The 15,815-nt window shown below is 37.1% G+C and overlaps 1 protein-coding gene across 1 annotated transcript in view; it reads right to left on the bottom strand.

Moving 5' to 3' along the window:
• Positions 1–15,815, bottom strand: part of LOC105467193 (meiotic kinetochore factor) — a 136,120-nt gene that overhangs the window by 115,440 nt on the left and 4,865 nt on the right. Inside the window, exon 5 of the mRNA XM_071097804.1 lies at positions 8,060–8,188. Within this exon, the coding sequence (XP_070953905.1) occupies positions 8,060–8,188 (129 nt within the window). The remainder of the gene's footprint in view (positions 1–8,059; positions 8,189–15,815) is intronic.

Here is a 15,815-nt window from a genome sequence, read left to right as displayed (position 1 = left end):
TTATTCATCATTGTTTTTCAGCATACATATCTTCTACTTAAGTTTATTCCTAAATATTTTATACTTTTTGATGATATTATAAATGAGATTGTTTTATTTCCTTTTCAGGTAGTTTATTGCTAGTATATAGAAACACAACTGATTTTCGTATGTTGATTTTATAATCTACAATTTTACTGAATTCATTTAATCGTTCAAATATGTTTGTTTGTATGTGTGTGTGTGTGTTTTTTTTTAGACAGAGTCTCACTCTGTCACCCAGGAACCCGGCCCACTGCAACCTCCACCTCCCGATTAAAGCAATTCTCCTGCCTCAACCTCCTGAGTAGCTGGGACTGCAGACGCCTGCCACCACGCCCAGCTCATTTTTGTATTTTTAGTACAGAAGGGGTTTCACCATGTTGGCCAGGCTGGTCTTGAACTCCTGATCTCATGTGATGTGCCCGCCTCGGCCTCCTAAATTGCTGGAATTACAGGTGTGAGCCACCACATCTGGCCTTATGGTGTCTTTAGAGTGTTTTACATATAAGATCATGTCATCTGCACAAACAGATTATTTTACTTCAATTTAGACGCTTATTTTTTTGTTGCCTAATTGCTGTGACTAGGACTATGCTGAATAAAAGTATTCAGCATACTTCCTGATCTTAGAGGAACAGCTTTCAGTTTTTTACTACTGAGTATGATGTTAGCTATGGGCTTCTCATATACTGTCTTTATTATGTTGAGGTAATTGCCTTCTGTTCCTAGTTTGAGAGTTTTCATCATAAAAGATGTTGAATTTTGTCAAATCCTTTTGCTGTATCTATTGAAATTACTGTGTAATTGTTACCCTTCATTCTGTTAAAGTAGTGTTACACTTTAGTTGATTTTTGTATTTGGAACCATCCTTGCATTCCAGGGATAAATGCCACTTGGTCATGGTGTATGATCCTTTTAATGTAGAGATGAATTTGAATTGCTAGTATTTTGTTGAGGATTTTTGCATCTATGTTTATCAGGGATATTGTCTTATAGTTGTCTTTGCTTGTAGTATTTACCTCACTTTAGTATGAGGGTAATGCTGGCCTCAAAGAATTAGTTTGAAAGTGTTTTCTCCTCTTTAATTTTTAAGAAGAGTTTAAGAATAGTTTAATAAAGACCATATATAAGAACTGGAATTAAATATTCTTGAAATGTTTGGTAGAATTCACCAGTGAAGCCATCTGGTCCTGGACTTGTCTTTGTTGGAAGGTTTTTGATTGCTTGTTCAATCTCCTTACTAGTTATAGGTCTGCCCAGATTTTATATTTCTTCATGACTCAGTCTTAATAGGTTATATGTTTCTAGGAATTTCTTCTTTCCTTCTAGGTTATTCAATTTATTGTCCTATAATTGGGCATGGTAGTCTCATGATTATTTTTGTTTCTGTGGCATCAAGTATAATGTTTCATCTTGCACTTTGAATTTTATTGAGTCTTCTTTTTTTCTTAATCTAACTAAAGGTTTGTCAAATTTGTCCTTTCAACAAACCAACTCTTAGTTCCACTGATTTCTATTTTTTTCGATTCTCTGTTCCATTTATTTCTGCTCTAAACTTTATTTCCTTCTATCTGATAATTTTTGGCTGTTCATTCTTTTTTCTAGTTCCTTGAGGTGTAACATTAGCTTATTTGAAATGTTTCTTTTTAAATGTAGTTATTGCTATAAAATTCCCTCAGTACTGCTTTTGCTATATTCCACGTTTTAATATATTGTGCTTTTGTCCAAAGATATTTTCTAATTTCCCTTTTGATTTCTTCTTTGACTCATTGGTTATTCAAGAGTATGTTAAATTTCCACATATTTGTGAATTTTCCAGTATTCCTTCTACTACTGATTTCTAGTTTTATTCCATTGTGGTCAGAAAAGATACTTAGTATGTTTTCAATCTTCCATTTGTTAAGACTTGTTTTGTGACATAACATGATCTATTATGGAGACTGTCCTATCTGTGCATGAGAGAAATATATATTCTGCCACTGTTGGGTAGAATGTTTTATATACATATTAGGTCCATGTTGTCTATAGCACTGTTCAAGTCTGCTGTTTGCTTACCTGTTTTCTGTCTGAATGTTCTATCCATTGTTAAAAGTGGGTTATATTGAATTATCCCACAATTATTGTATTACTATTTTTCCCTTCAGTTCTGTCAATGTCTGTTTTATATATTTAGATGCTGATGTTGGGTGCATACGTATTTATAACTGTATATCTTCCTGGCGAATTTACCTTTTTATTCTTATTTTTGTTCTTCTTTGTCTCTCATGACTGTTTTTGATTTGAAGTCTATCTTGTCTGACACAAATATAGCCACCCCTGCTCTCTTTTGGTTACCATTTGTATGGAATATCTTTTTCCATCTCTCCATTTTTAGTGTATGTATCTTTAAATCTAAAGAGGGTCATTTGTGGACATCACATCATTAGATCTTGTTCTTTTATCCATTCAGTCACTCTGTGTTTTGATTAGGAAGTTTAACTTATTTAAAGTAATTATTGGTAGGTAGGGACTTAACTATTGTCATTTCACTAATTGTTTCTCTCTTGTAATTCTTTTGTCCCTTTTTCCTTTAGTGCTGTCTTCCTTTGTGTTCCATTGCTTTTTGTATATATCGATAAAGGTTTTCTTTTTCTTCTTTTGTGATTCTTCCATAGGAATTCTGTTTATGTTGACCATGGGGCTTATGTAAAATCTTATATAGTAACAGTCTAAGCTGATAACTTAATTTCAATTGCATACAAAAACTACACTTCTACTTCTCCCCCTCTTGCACTTTATTCATGTCACAATTTATATATTTTAGTTGTATTATTAACATCTTCAGTTAGTTTTTGACATTTTTATCTTTTAACTCATATACTAGAACTAAAAGTGATTTAATTCTGGTATACTACTATAACAATATTACTGTATTCTGTACAGTATTACAATTACTATTACATTACTATTGTAATAGTAAACTACTATAAAGAATTGGTGAGCTTGAGGACAGGTCATTTTTAAAGACTCCAAAAGCAATTGCAAGAAAAACAAAAATTGACAAATGGGACATAATTAAATTGAAGAGCTTAACAGTAAACTACTATTACAATATTACTGTATTCTGTATTTATCTATATATTTACCTTTACCAAGGAGTTTTATACTTTCATGTTACTGTTTAGCATCCTTGAGTTTCAACTTAAATAACTCCTTTCAGCATTTCTTGTAAGGCAGGTCTAGTCGTAGTAAATTCCCTCAGCTTTTGTTTGTCTGGGAAACTCCTTGTCTCTCCATTTTTGAAAGACTGTTTTCCTGGGTGTACTGTTCTTGACTGACTTTTCTTTCAGCACTTTGAATATATCATCCCATTCTCTCTGATCTGTAAGGTTTCTGCTGAGAAATCCACTCATAGTTTTATGGCAGCTCCCCTGTACATGTCAAGTCACTTTTTACTTGCTGCTTTCAAATTTTTCTTTATATATGGCTTTTGACAATTCAATTATAATGTTTCTCAGCATAGATTTCTTAGATTCCTTCTACTTGGGTCCCTTGGGCTTCCTGGATCTAAACGTCCATTTAATTCCCCAGATTTGGGATGATTTTAGCCACTATTTCTTTGATTACACTTTCAAGTCCTTTCTCTCTTCTTCTCTGGGACTCCCATATTGCAAATGTTGGTCTGCTTGATAGTGGCTCACAAATCTCTTAGGATTTCTTCAATCTTTTCATTCCTTTTTCTTCACTAATGGCATAATACTAAATGACCTTTATTTTTCTTCTAAATTTTACTTTAGATATAGGAGGTACACATGCAGGTTTGTTACATGGGTAAACTGTGTGTCACTGGGGCTTGGTGTACAAATGATTTGTCACCCAGATAGTGAGCACAGTACTCAATAGGTAGTTTTTCAATCTTCACCCTCTTTCCACCCTCCAACCCCAAGTAAGCCCCAGTATCTACTGTTCCCTTCTTTGTGTCCATGTGTACTCAATGTTTAGTTCCCACTTATAAATGAGAACATACCGTATTTGGTTTTCTGTTCCTGCATTAATTTGCTTAGGAAAACGGTCTGCAGCTGCATCCATGTTGATGCAAAATATATGATTTCATTCTTTTTTATGTCTGTGTAGTATTCCATGGTATACATGTACTACACTTTCTTTATCCAGTCTACCACTGATGGGCATTTAGGTTGATTCCATGTCTCTGCTATTGTGAAAAGTGCTACAACAAACATATGTTTTCATGTGTCTTTATAGAATGATTCCTTTGGAAATACATCCAGTAATAGGATTGCTGGGTCAAATGATGGTTCTAGGTTCTTTGAGAAATCTGCAAACTTCTTTCCATATTGGCTAAACTAATTTACATTCCCATTTCCTCTGTGTACCAGCAGTGTATAAGCTTCCCCTTTTCTCTACAATCTCACAAACATGTTATTTTTTGACTTTTTAATAATAGCCACCTTGACTGGTATGAGATGGTATCTCATTGTGGTTTTGATTTGCATTTCTCTAATGAGAAGAAGACATACTTCTTTAATCTTCTTTATATTCATGCCCTTTGCCCATTTTTTAATAGGATTTTTTTTGCTTGCTGATTTAAATTCTTTATAGATTCTGGATATTAGATCTTTGTTGGATGCATAGTTTGCAAATATTTTCTCCCATTCTGTAGGTTGTCTGTTTACTGTGTTGATAGTTTATTTTGCTGTGCAGAAGCTCTTCAGTTTAATTATGTCCCATTTGTCAATTTTTGTTTTTCTTGCAATTGCTTTTGGAGTCTTTAAAAATGACCTGTCCTCAAGCTCACTAATTCTTTATTCTTCTTGAGCTAGTGTGCTGTTATATTGTTCTACTGAATTTTTCTTTTGTTTTTTTTTTTAGAGCGGTCTTTCTCTGTCACCCAGGCTGGAGTGCAGTAGCATAATCACAGCTCACTGTAACGTCAAACTCCTTGGCTCAAATGATCCTCCCACCTCAGCCTCCTAAAGCGTTGGGATTACAGGCATGAGCCACTGTGCCTGCCCTCAGTTCAGTGATAGTATTATTCAGCACCAAAAATACCTATTTTGTTCTTTTTAAAACTTTCTTTTTGTTGAAATTCTTATTTTGTTCATGTATTGTTCTTCTCAGCTTGTTGAGCATCTTCATAATGATTATTTTGAATTAGTTGTCAGAAAATTTGTATATCTCCATTTCATTAGGGTCAGTTTCTGGGGATTTATCTTGTTCCTTTGTTTGGACCATGTTTCCCTGCTTCTTAATTTTCCTTGACTCTTGGTATCAGCATCTATACATTAGAAAAAACATCCACTTCTCCCAGTCTTGCAGACTGGCATTGTACAGAAGACCCTTATGAATAAGCCTACCCAGAGATCTCTCAAATCTTTTTGCTAGTCCAAACCACCATCTTTGTTGTTATCAGCCTCCAGGCATTTAGAATATGTCAGATCCTGTCAACATTTTAAGACAGGTGTGACAGAAGCTAGTCCCAAGAACATCCCTTTAAAAGCTGCAATGGACACACAGTCCAACTCCTTCTCTCCCGAGGAAGAAGCCGGAATCTGGTTTTTTTCCCCCCCACTCACTCTGCACTGAGCCAGGTGGAGGGCAAGTGGCAAATGTTTGTGTCCTAGAGCAAATTGTCATCTTTATTCTCAGCAGTCAGCAGTCACCTTGGGTATGTTGGGTCCTATCAGCACTCTGAGACAGGCAAGACAGAAGTCAGTTCCCTCAGGCATTCCTCAAAGAATTCAGAACACTGGGCCGGGCGCGGTGGCTCAAGCCTGTAATCCCAGCACTTTGGGAGGCCGAGATGGGCGGATCATGAGGTCAGGAGATCGAGACCATCCTGGCTAATATGGTGAAACCCCGTCTCTACTAAAAAAATACAAAAAACTAGCCGGGCGAAGTGGCGGGTGCCTGTAGTCCCAGCTACTCGGGAGGCTGAGGCAGGAGAATGGCGTGAACCCGAGAGGAGGAGCTTGCAGTGAGCTGAGATCCGGCCACTGCACTCCAGCCTGGGTGACAGAGTGAGACTCCATCTCAAAAAAAAAAAAAAAAAAAAAGAATTCAGAACACTGGATGTATTGTCAAGTCCCTTATCTTGCTCTTCCCCTCAGGGAGAAGCTGAAAACTGTGGTATGGGTTTCCTCTCAATTGTATGATGTTGTGCTAGGAGTAGGAATTATGGTGAGGATGTCTCAAATTGTCCTACTGGCTTTGATGTGGCTGGCCCCATGCTTGCCAGGATGCAGGCGCCTGTCTACTGTGTTCTGAATTTTACACAAAGGGAACTGGTCCATATACTGCTGTTGGTGTGCCCATAAGGAGTAGGCAGGGCCATGGCTTCCTGTTTCAACATCTTGGCGACAGCATTCTCACACTTTGTTTTGCTTTGATATCTCTTTTTAATGTTAGAGGCTTTACTCAGAAGTCTGGTGATCCTTGGCTCTCTGTTCATATTTAAAAGTGGGTCCTAAAAGGCTAAGTGGTATCCCTATGGCCTAGGTGGGGCTTGTCACGTAGTTGGCTTCACTGTAGGGTCTTCTGCCTGGTCCATTTCATTGAGGACTCCTGAGGTCAATATCTTTAGATGTTTTCTTCTGGGGTACTCAGTTCCTGAGAAAATAATCTTTCATTTTCTCAACAGAAGGTTCAAGTCTGGGAAGCTGACAAGAAAAATGGGCTGCTGGGGTAGGGTGGAAATAAGCATTGGGTGAGCAGATCCCATAATTTAGGACGTACACTTTTACTTAATTTCCTCTTCCAAATTCAGTACATTATCTGCAGCAGTCAGCTTTGGCTGACAACCAAAAAATCTCAGTGGCACAAAAAGAAAAGCATTTATTTTTTGTTTCCATGTCTATTAGTTGGCTCAGGTAACTCAGATTACAAGTCTGCAGATCAGCTGGGGCAGCTCTCTAAAGTGAGCTGTTTGCCTGGGCTGCTCCACTCTGTTACTCTCATTCTGGGGTACCATGAGAGAGGCAGAAGCTAATTAGGATACATTCTCATGATAATAGCAAAAGTGCAAGAAGACAAGCCCAACCACTTAAGCAATTTGAAAGCTTTTCTTAAATTGTGTTTGTTGCAGAAAGCAAGTGACATGGCCAATCCCAAAGCCAGAGAGTAGAAAAGTACACTCCACCCATTATGAGGGTAAATAATACTACAGAGAAATGAATAATTGAGACTGACATTTCAAAATACCACAGTATCCCTGCTATTAACAGTACCTAGTATTCTCCAGTCTGGAGTCCCTGTTTCAAAATATTCTAAAGAATAACTCTACAGGCTCCCTTTGAGCAGGAAAGGAGCAGTTAACCACATCTTTCATGTTTTTGACATCTATTTACAAGTATTTGGCACAATCAAATTATGAGCTTTTCTGTGACACTATAGTGCAAACTGGCTTGTTTCTGGGGTATTCACATTGTTGGTTTAGGACTCTGCTTTCTTAGGTCTGCTGCATCAGACCATCTGATTAACCTTCCAAACTTTGTACTTTTCTTTTTTCCAATTATCTTTGTCCTTATGAGTGTATTACTTTAAAGAAAAAGCCGTTTTCTGCCATTGTAAGATTGTAGAGTAAGGCATGTATTTGATCTGCCATCATTAACCAAAGGCTATATTTATATGTATAATAAATGTAAGTAACTCTTAATTTGTGAAGAAAATTCAAGCAGGGACTTGGCCTAGCTAACACTTAAGTTATTTGCTGAAAAGTAAGATAAGTACAGGAAAAAAAAAGATAACACATGGTTCAAGGGAATAAGTACACATTCATTAGGTGCAAAATTGATTAATAATTGGATGTGCGTTACATATAAATGCTAAATGACATTTCTTCATTCTTCCTTGATCTGAGGGCTTTTGCTCTATTAGTCCTATGTGACTAGGAATGAAACACAACAGGTAATGGTCAAGGAAGTGAGGTGTTGGTGAGGAAGAGGAGTATGCCTTCTCAAAAGGGACATTTATTCAGGAGGATTTGTGGACAAAGGAGTAATTTCTATAGTAGAGCAATTTAAGGTTGGAATTACTTTCTCACCTAAATAATGTGATTTTCTGAACAGTTCAGGTGATGGAAAGCTCTCTTCAAAACTCTTGTATTCTGCATAAGAGTCTGTTACTGAATAGCTCAGAGGAGAACTGGTCATACCATGGTACAAACTTAATCCTGTAAAATAAAGGAACAAACAAAATGGATAAATGTTTTGATACAAAACAGATGTGAAATCCTAAAAATTGAAATGTATGGAAATGTACATGCTTAGTTACATATTATTACTAGAATATAAAACTGCTTCTACATACAACTAAAAAGGCATAATATTTTAAACTATTTTAATTTGATCTTGGACAATCATTCTATTTTTGATGGTGATAAATTTGTTATAATCCTCTTTTGTTGTTTTTCAAAGTTTTACAACTTACTCCTTTTCTCTACTTTGGGGTCAGTTGTGATTTTTGGCTCAAAAATTTAAGTTTTTTTTTGTTTTTTTTTGTTTTGAGACCGAGTCTCGCTCTATAGCCTAGGCTGGAGTGCAGTAGCGCGATCTCGGCTCACTGAAGCCTCTGCCTCCCGGGTCCTGGTTCAAGCAATTCTCTTGCCTCAGCCTCCCGAGTAGCTGGGATTACAGGAATGTGCCACCATTCTGGCTAATTTTTTTTTCTTTTTTTTCGTATTTTTAGTAGAGACGGGGTTTCACCATGTTGGCCAGGCTGGTCTTCAACTCCTGACTTCATGATCCGCCTGCCTCAGCCTCCCAAAGTGCTAGGATTACAGGCATGAGCCACCGTGCCCAGGCAAAATTTAAGTTTTATATGTAAGTAACCCACTAATTGTAAGCTAACTAGCCGAGGAAAGGGTGATTCTAGTTATTTCATCTAAAAAACAATGAGCCTACACATACACAAATAGATTAAAATAATTTAATAAGAGAGCATGGAAATAGACTCACACATAAATAAGCAACTGATTTTTGACCAATATGTAAAGGCAATTCAGTGGACAAAGGATAGTCTTTTAAACAAAATGTGCTGGAACAACTAGGTACCCGTATGAAAAAAACAAAATAATAAAACTTGCACTCATACCTTCCATCATGGAAAGAAATTAACTCTAAATGCATCATAGATCTAAATGTAACTCCTAAAACTCTAAAACTTCTTTAAAAAAAAAAAAGGGAGAGGCCGGGTGCAGTGGCTCAAGCCTGTAATCCCAGCACTTTGGGAGGCTGAGGCGGGTGGATCATGAGGTCAGGAGATCGAGACCATCCTGGCTAACATGGTGAAACCCCATCTCTACTAAAAATACAAAAAGAAATTAGTCGGGTGTGGTGGCGGGTGCCTGTAGTCCCAGCTACTCAGGAGGCTGAGGCAGGAGAATGGCATGAACCCGTGAGGCGGAGCTTGCAGTGAGCCAGATTGCGCCACTGCACTCCAGCCTTGGTGACAGAGCGAGACTCCATCTCAAAAAAAAAAAAAAAAAAAGGAGAAAATTGTAACACCGAGTTATGTGAAGAATTTTTTTATTTAACACTAAAAAAGATTCATAAAACAACAGCACTGATAATTTGGACTTTAGCAAAATTTAAAACTTCCCTTCAAAAGAGACTATTAAAAGACAAGCTATAGGCTGGGTGCAGTGGCTTATGCCTGTAATCTCAGCACTTTGGGAGACCAAGGCAGGCAGATCACGAGGTCAAGAGATAGAGACCATCCTGGAAAACATGGTGAAACCTCATCTCTACTAAAAATACAAAAATCAGCTGGGCGTGGCATCATGTGCCTATAGTCTCAGCTACTTGGGAGCCTGAGGCAGGGGAACCGTTTGAACCCAGGAGGTGGAGGTTGCAGTGAACCAAGATTAAAATTGGCCACTGAACTCCAGCCTGGTGACAGAGTGAGACTCAGTCTCAAAAAAAAAAAAAAAAAAAAAAAAAAAGAGAGACAAGCTACAGATAGGGAGATAACATTTGCAAATGGACTGAAATCCAGAATGTAAAGAACTAGCTTGGCACAGTGGCTCATGCCTGTAAAGACAGCACTTTGGTATGCCAAGGTGAGAAGATCATATAAGCCCAGGAGTTTTGAGACCAGTCTGAACAACATAGTGGAACCCTGTCTCTACAAAAAAAAAACACGAAAAACCAGAATATAAAGAACCGTGAAAACTCAATAATAAGAAAACAAATCCTCAATAAGAAAATGGACTATATATTTGAAGAGAGAATCTTCCCAGACTCAGAGGTCTTAAAGTTATTCCTATGGGAGTGGACTAGAATGAAGAACTGTCCAATAAATGATGGTGACAGAACATAGTACTAAAAGTTGAGAAGAACCAGAGATTTGGTAAGAAAAAGGAAAATGTGCTCTGCTATATTTAGTCTGCATTTATTAAACATTTCCAATATGACAAGATAGAGATCAACACTGATAGAAACTAGTTGCGGGGGTCAGGGGTGGTGAGTAAGAGATCACAGGGAAGCATTGTTCTGAAAACCTATTATTTCCTGCCCTGGAACTAACTTACACCTATCTCTGCTCATCCATTACCTACCTGAGACAACTACCTCTTTGTCCTTCCTCCCAAGACCTCACCGCAACTTTTTCTCCTATGCCAACTCCCTTGTTAAAAATGAGAACTGTTTTCTACCTGGACATCTTCTCCAGCCGCCACTGCAACACTTAAATTGACTGACTCAATCTACCATCCTTCTCCATATCCTCAACTGTCAGAGTAGTAGGCTGTCTCTCTGAGCATCCTTTGCTTTCCCTTCTCCAACTGCCCTAGAGTGTCCTGTCCCTGTCCTAGCTAACTTTTATCCTTCTCACACTGTCTTCATCCTTCCCATCCACATGTTATATCTATCCTGCCTTCCATTCCTCAAAATTTAATGAATACCCCTCATAGCTGAGCTATCCTTAACACTAAGCCCCAGAACTCGAGCTGGGCATAAATAAGGAAAGCCCACCATCTGGGTAGTTGAGTAGAAAAAATAATAAATGTTAATATTGTATCAGTGGGAGGCTGTCCCTGGTGTCACAAGTTAGAAATGTAAATGCAATTAAAAAATATATTTTTATCAAATTGTTCATTGTTAAACTGACAAATAGTTCTACAAAGCTTATAGCAAAAACTGAAATCTCTTGTCTCATATCTCCCCATCATAATTTTCTACCCTCTAGAGACAATTCCTTTCAACTCTATTAATGGTTTCTTTTGATAGGCACCTCCTTTACATTTCTAAATTAAATGCATTCAATGTTTCTATTATTATGACTATTCAAATATACTCGTAGCCAAGCCCTATACTGTGAGCCACATTCATCACCTTTTTGCTACAATTTCTTTTCCTTTGTTACCTAATTTTAAAATTTGTTTTCTAAGTACTTTATTAAGTATTAATACTAAGTACCATTTTGTTCCAACTTTTTTTTTTATTTCTTTTTGAGACAGAGTCTCACTCTGTCACTCAGGAGTGCAGAGTGGCAGGATCTTGGGTCACCACAACCTCTGCCTCCCAAGCGCAACTGATCCTCCCACCTCAGCCTCCTGAGTAGCTGGGATTACTATTGCTAAACTGCTAAGCCTGGCTAATTTTTTTGTACTTTTAGTAGAGATGGGATTTTGCCATGTTGGCCAGGCTAGTCTCAAACTCCTGAACTCAAGTAATCCACCCACCTTGGCCTCCCAAAGTACTGGGATTACAGGCGTAAACCATGGTGACCGGCCTTGTTCCAACTTTTTCCAAGAGTTTAAATTTCAATACTTTAAAAATACTTTAAAATACTTTTAAAAAAAAAAACAGGTTATCTATTTTTTATTTTCCTCCCTCTCTCCCTCTTCTTCTTTCTTCTTTTTTAAAAAAGTATAGCTATTGGAGATCTCAATCCATTTGCTCAAATTTGGACTGTTTGTCCTCTATACATCCTACACAGTTGTCTTCTTAGGATTTCCCTTTACCATTATCCTAAGAAATTCACATATTTCCTGTATTAGATAAGAGCCTTTGATTCCTAGATCCCATGATTTCTTCTTTATTGATTTATTTCCTGGTTTTCTTGGAATATCTGCTTCATTTCCGAGAAAAGGTACAAAGAAGATGTGTCTAAAAATTCCTTTATCCTAACACTTGAGTGACAGTTTGGCTGGGTAAGAATTCTAGGTTAGTATATTTAAGAGACTGATTCAATTTTTTGATGTGTGACAGCTTTTAAACCTCACTGTTCCCTCTTCCCCTTTCCACCTCACATCTGGGTGACAAGACAGCCTTAGTGGTCCATCTTTTGGCAATGGTAGCAAGTTCAAACCATGCACAGGAAACCTCAACCTGGTCCGATCCTCTAAACATCATGAAAACTCCAGGCCAGGTCTCCTTCCCCTTCATTCTCAAGTCATTTGCAGTCCTGCTTGGAGTCATCTTTCTCCCCAGAAAGGCTCATTATATGAGTAATATACCTTATACCTTTCCATATCTTCTTGGTGCGTAGATGGCATAATCAGTGTTGAAATCCAGGACACCTCTTGAATGGGAGTCCATCTTGACTCTGCAAAATCAGTGTTCTTCAGAATTCTGAATACATTTTTCTCCCCACCACATTCTACCTTCTGGAGTTGTTCTTCAGAAGTCCAATGCCATTGATATTCTTGATTGTTTATTGCAATTGATTATTTTTTCTCTGGAAAACTAATAAATTTCTCTATTTATCTTGAGGATTTAAAAATTACATAATGTTGTAACTTGGTATGGTTTTTTTTCACTTATTGGGGTGAGCACAGTTTGCACCGTCCAAATTTGGCTCTCAGTATCTCTGTTCATATTCAGAATTTGAATGGCTCTTTCAGTAAATAGACTCATGAACATTTTTAATTCTAGGAAAATTTCTAGCTTTGTGTGTTTGATAATTTTCCTTCTGTTTATAATGTCTGAACTACTGTTTTTTAGATGTTAGAATCATTGGACTCATCTTCTAATTATTTTTCTTGTTAAAATAACAACTTTATTGAGATATAATCACATGCCATAAAACTCACCCTTTTTTTTTTTTTTTTTTTGAGACGGAGTCTCACTCTCTCGCCTAGGCTAGAGTGCATTAGTGCGATCTTGGCTCACTACAGCCTCCGCCTCCCAGGTTCAAGCAATTCTCCTGCCTCAAAAATTCCGAGTAGCTGGGATTAGAGGTGCACACCACCAAGCCCGGCTAATTTTTTGTATTTTAGTAGAGACAGGGTTTCACCGTGTTGCCCACGCTGGTCTCGATCTCCTAGGCTTAGGCAATCCACCCACCTCGGCCTCCCAAAGTGCTAGGATTACAGGCACAAGCCACCGTGCCTGGCAAAAACTTACCCTTTTAAAGTGTACAATCAGTGGGTTTTTTTGTAGACTTATGGAGTTGTGTCCTGACTGACACTATTTCTATCCTTTATCTTCTCTTTCATGTTTGTTCAACTTTTTGGAATATTTCCTTAAATTTATCATCCAATTCTACAGAATGTTTTCTGATTTCATATTTTTATTTTTTAATGAATTTTTTGTTCTGAATGCTTTTTATAGGAGACTGCACTTGTTTCATGGACACAACATTCTTTCAACATCCTGAGGATATTAATGAAACTGTGGCTTTTTAAAAGATTTCTTTTTCTTGTATTGTTGCCCTTCAAGTTTCTTTTATTTAGTATCTATTATTTTAAATGTTTACTTTAAATGTCTGGTAATTCTTGAATGTTCAAGAATGAGGTACCAAAATGGCATCATAACTGGGGCACAGGAAGAAGTGGATTTTACTGAAGAGTATTTAGACGGGGACCAGGCCATACTACCAGAACGCAGATTCCACAGTCTTTTCCTGGGCACAGAAGTTTCCAAAAGAGGAATCCTTTAATCTTCTAGTTGGAGTGTATTTGCCTGAATGCATAATGGGTCTGGGGATTTCACATCAAAATATACAGACTTTCACTTAATTCCCTTTCCTCCCCGGCCACTGCTAGTTTTCAGTACAATATCCTTGAATCCAGACCCTCTGCTTCAATGTCTTAGACTAGCAGGGTGGGAAGAAGCATAGTTTCCTGGCCACAGTGTGTTAAGGAAAGGATCAAAGCATCTAACTGTTACTTTTGAAGATTCCAAAACATCTTATTTTAAATATTTCCTCCAAGAATATGTAATGCCTCTAATTCCTGAACCTTTAGCCTGAATCACTTTGTTTCTTGGTTTGTCTCTACTCTAGACACCTAGTTTTCAGCTTTTTTTTTTTTTTTTAAGATCTGTTAGGTCAATTATAATTCATTAATCTACCTTCCAGATTCCAAACTTTCATTAATTATCTCTTGCCAGCTGAGGTCTCTTCTTTGAACCTATGGCTTTACAACATTTTTATGCCTTTATTGATATTTTAGTAGGGTTTCAGAAAAGAGAAATGTGTATTCAATCTTCAACATTAAATATAAAATCCTTAATTAATTTTTCAACGTGTTATAAAGTTACTAGATTCCAAGGTAGAATTAAAACAATAAATCATATATTAACTAGAATTCTGTGGGCTGCTCAAAACTTAGCCCATCACAGTGTTTTATTGTGGGAAAAAGTATTTCAAGTTTCAAATATCAGCAAATGAACTTTTAGAATACAAGTAGTTTGTAAGTTAGAGACAGTTTATTTTCTATTTCCTTATACCTTTCACATGTCAACTTGATAAACCTAGTAATCAAGGACATTTCTCATATATTTAAACTATGATTTTAGAAAATGCTGATTATGGTTAAATGGTATTTTCTCTAAATAGAGTACAAGACCCATCCAACAAGCATTTGAGACATTCAACAATTATTTGAACCTGTATTATCTTTGAAACTGTATTCCAAGCATGGGATAGGAAGATAAAAGATAGTGCTAATTTTCAGTGGCTTTAGAGTCATTTTCCTCTTTTTCAAGAGTTAAAGACAGACAAAAACAATTACACTGTGGTTTTGAGTCTTTTGGCAGAAGTATACAGAGTGCCACAGAACTACCAGGATAGAACAAGTCACCTAGAAAAAGAGAAGTCAGAAGAGGCTTCCCAGGAGAAATGGCTCCTGAATTTATTTTTGAAAAAGTTAATAAGGCAAAGAAGGGAGAGGAAGGAGAGAAAAGCATTTCCTGAGCACCTCCTATGTCCTTTTGCACTGCATTCTAGGAAATATTCCTCTAGTCTTATTTTCTAGCTCACTAATTTTAGTTGAATTAATTCCAATATTAGACTCCTTGGTTAAGTTTTTAATTTGATAATATTTTTAGTTCCCAGGGACTATAATTTTTTTCATAGCAGCCTGCTATATTATGGATTCAGTGGCCTCTTGTATCTAGAGATACTTAGTTTTGTGCCATTTCCTCAAATGTTAGTTCTATTTGTTGCATTTGTTGCCTCTTTTCCTTGGAACTGGTTTTCTTCAAAAGTCTGGATATTCCTGGTTGCCTTATTCATGTCTCTGAGAATCTGTTTATATGGCAGTAAGTAAAAATTCTGAAACAGTGGCTTGCTTCTGGAGATTTCGGAAGAGTGATAAGACATTCTGGGAACTTGTGTTCTAGGTGGGGATGTCCTGTATTTTTTACATACTGTAGGTTACATGGGGGCACTGCCCTGTCTGGCCAGTGTCCACACTGGAAGTCTGCTGTATCAGAAGTCTCATGGTTCAGAGAGCCATACTAACTTTATTATGCAGTTAACAAACATAAGAATTGACTACCTCTTTTACTTTTTTCTTCCTCTGCTATCCTTGTGGCAATATGCAGTTACTTCAGACTCTCCTCTGTTTATCA

Source organism: Macaca nemestrina, chromosome 6 (assembly GCF_043159975.1).
Source record: "Macaca nemestrina isolate mMacNem1 chromosome 6, mMacNem.hap1, whole genome shotgun sequence".
Classification (NCBI taxonomy): Eukaryota; Metazoa; Chordata; class Mammalia; order Primates; family Cercopithecidae; genus Macaca; species Macaca nemestrina.
Note: the sequence above shows the minus strand (reverse complement) of the source record. Positions and strands in the feature narration are given on the sequence as shown.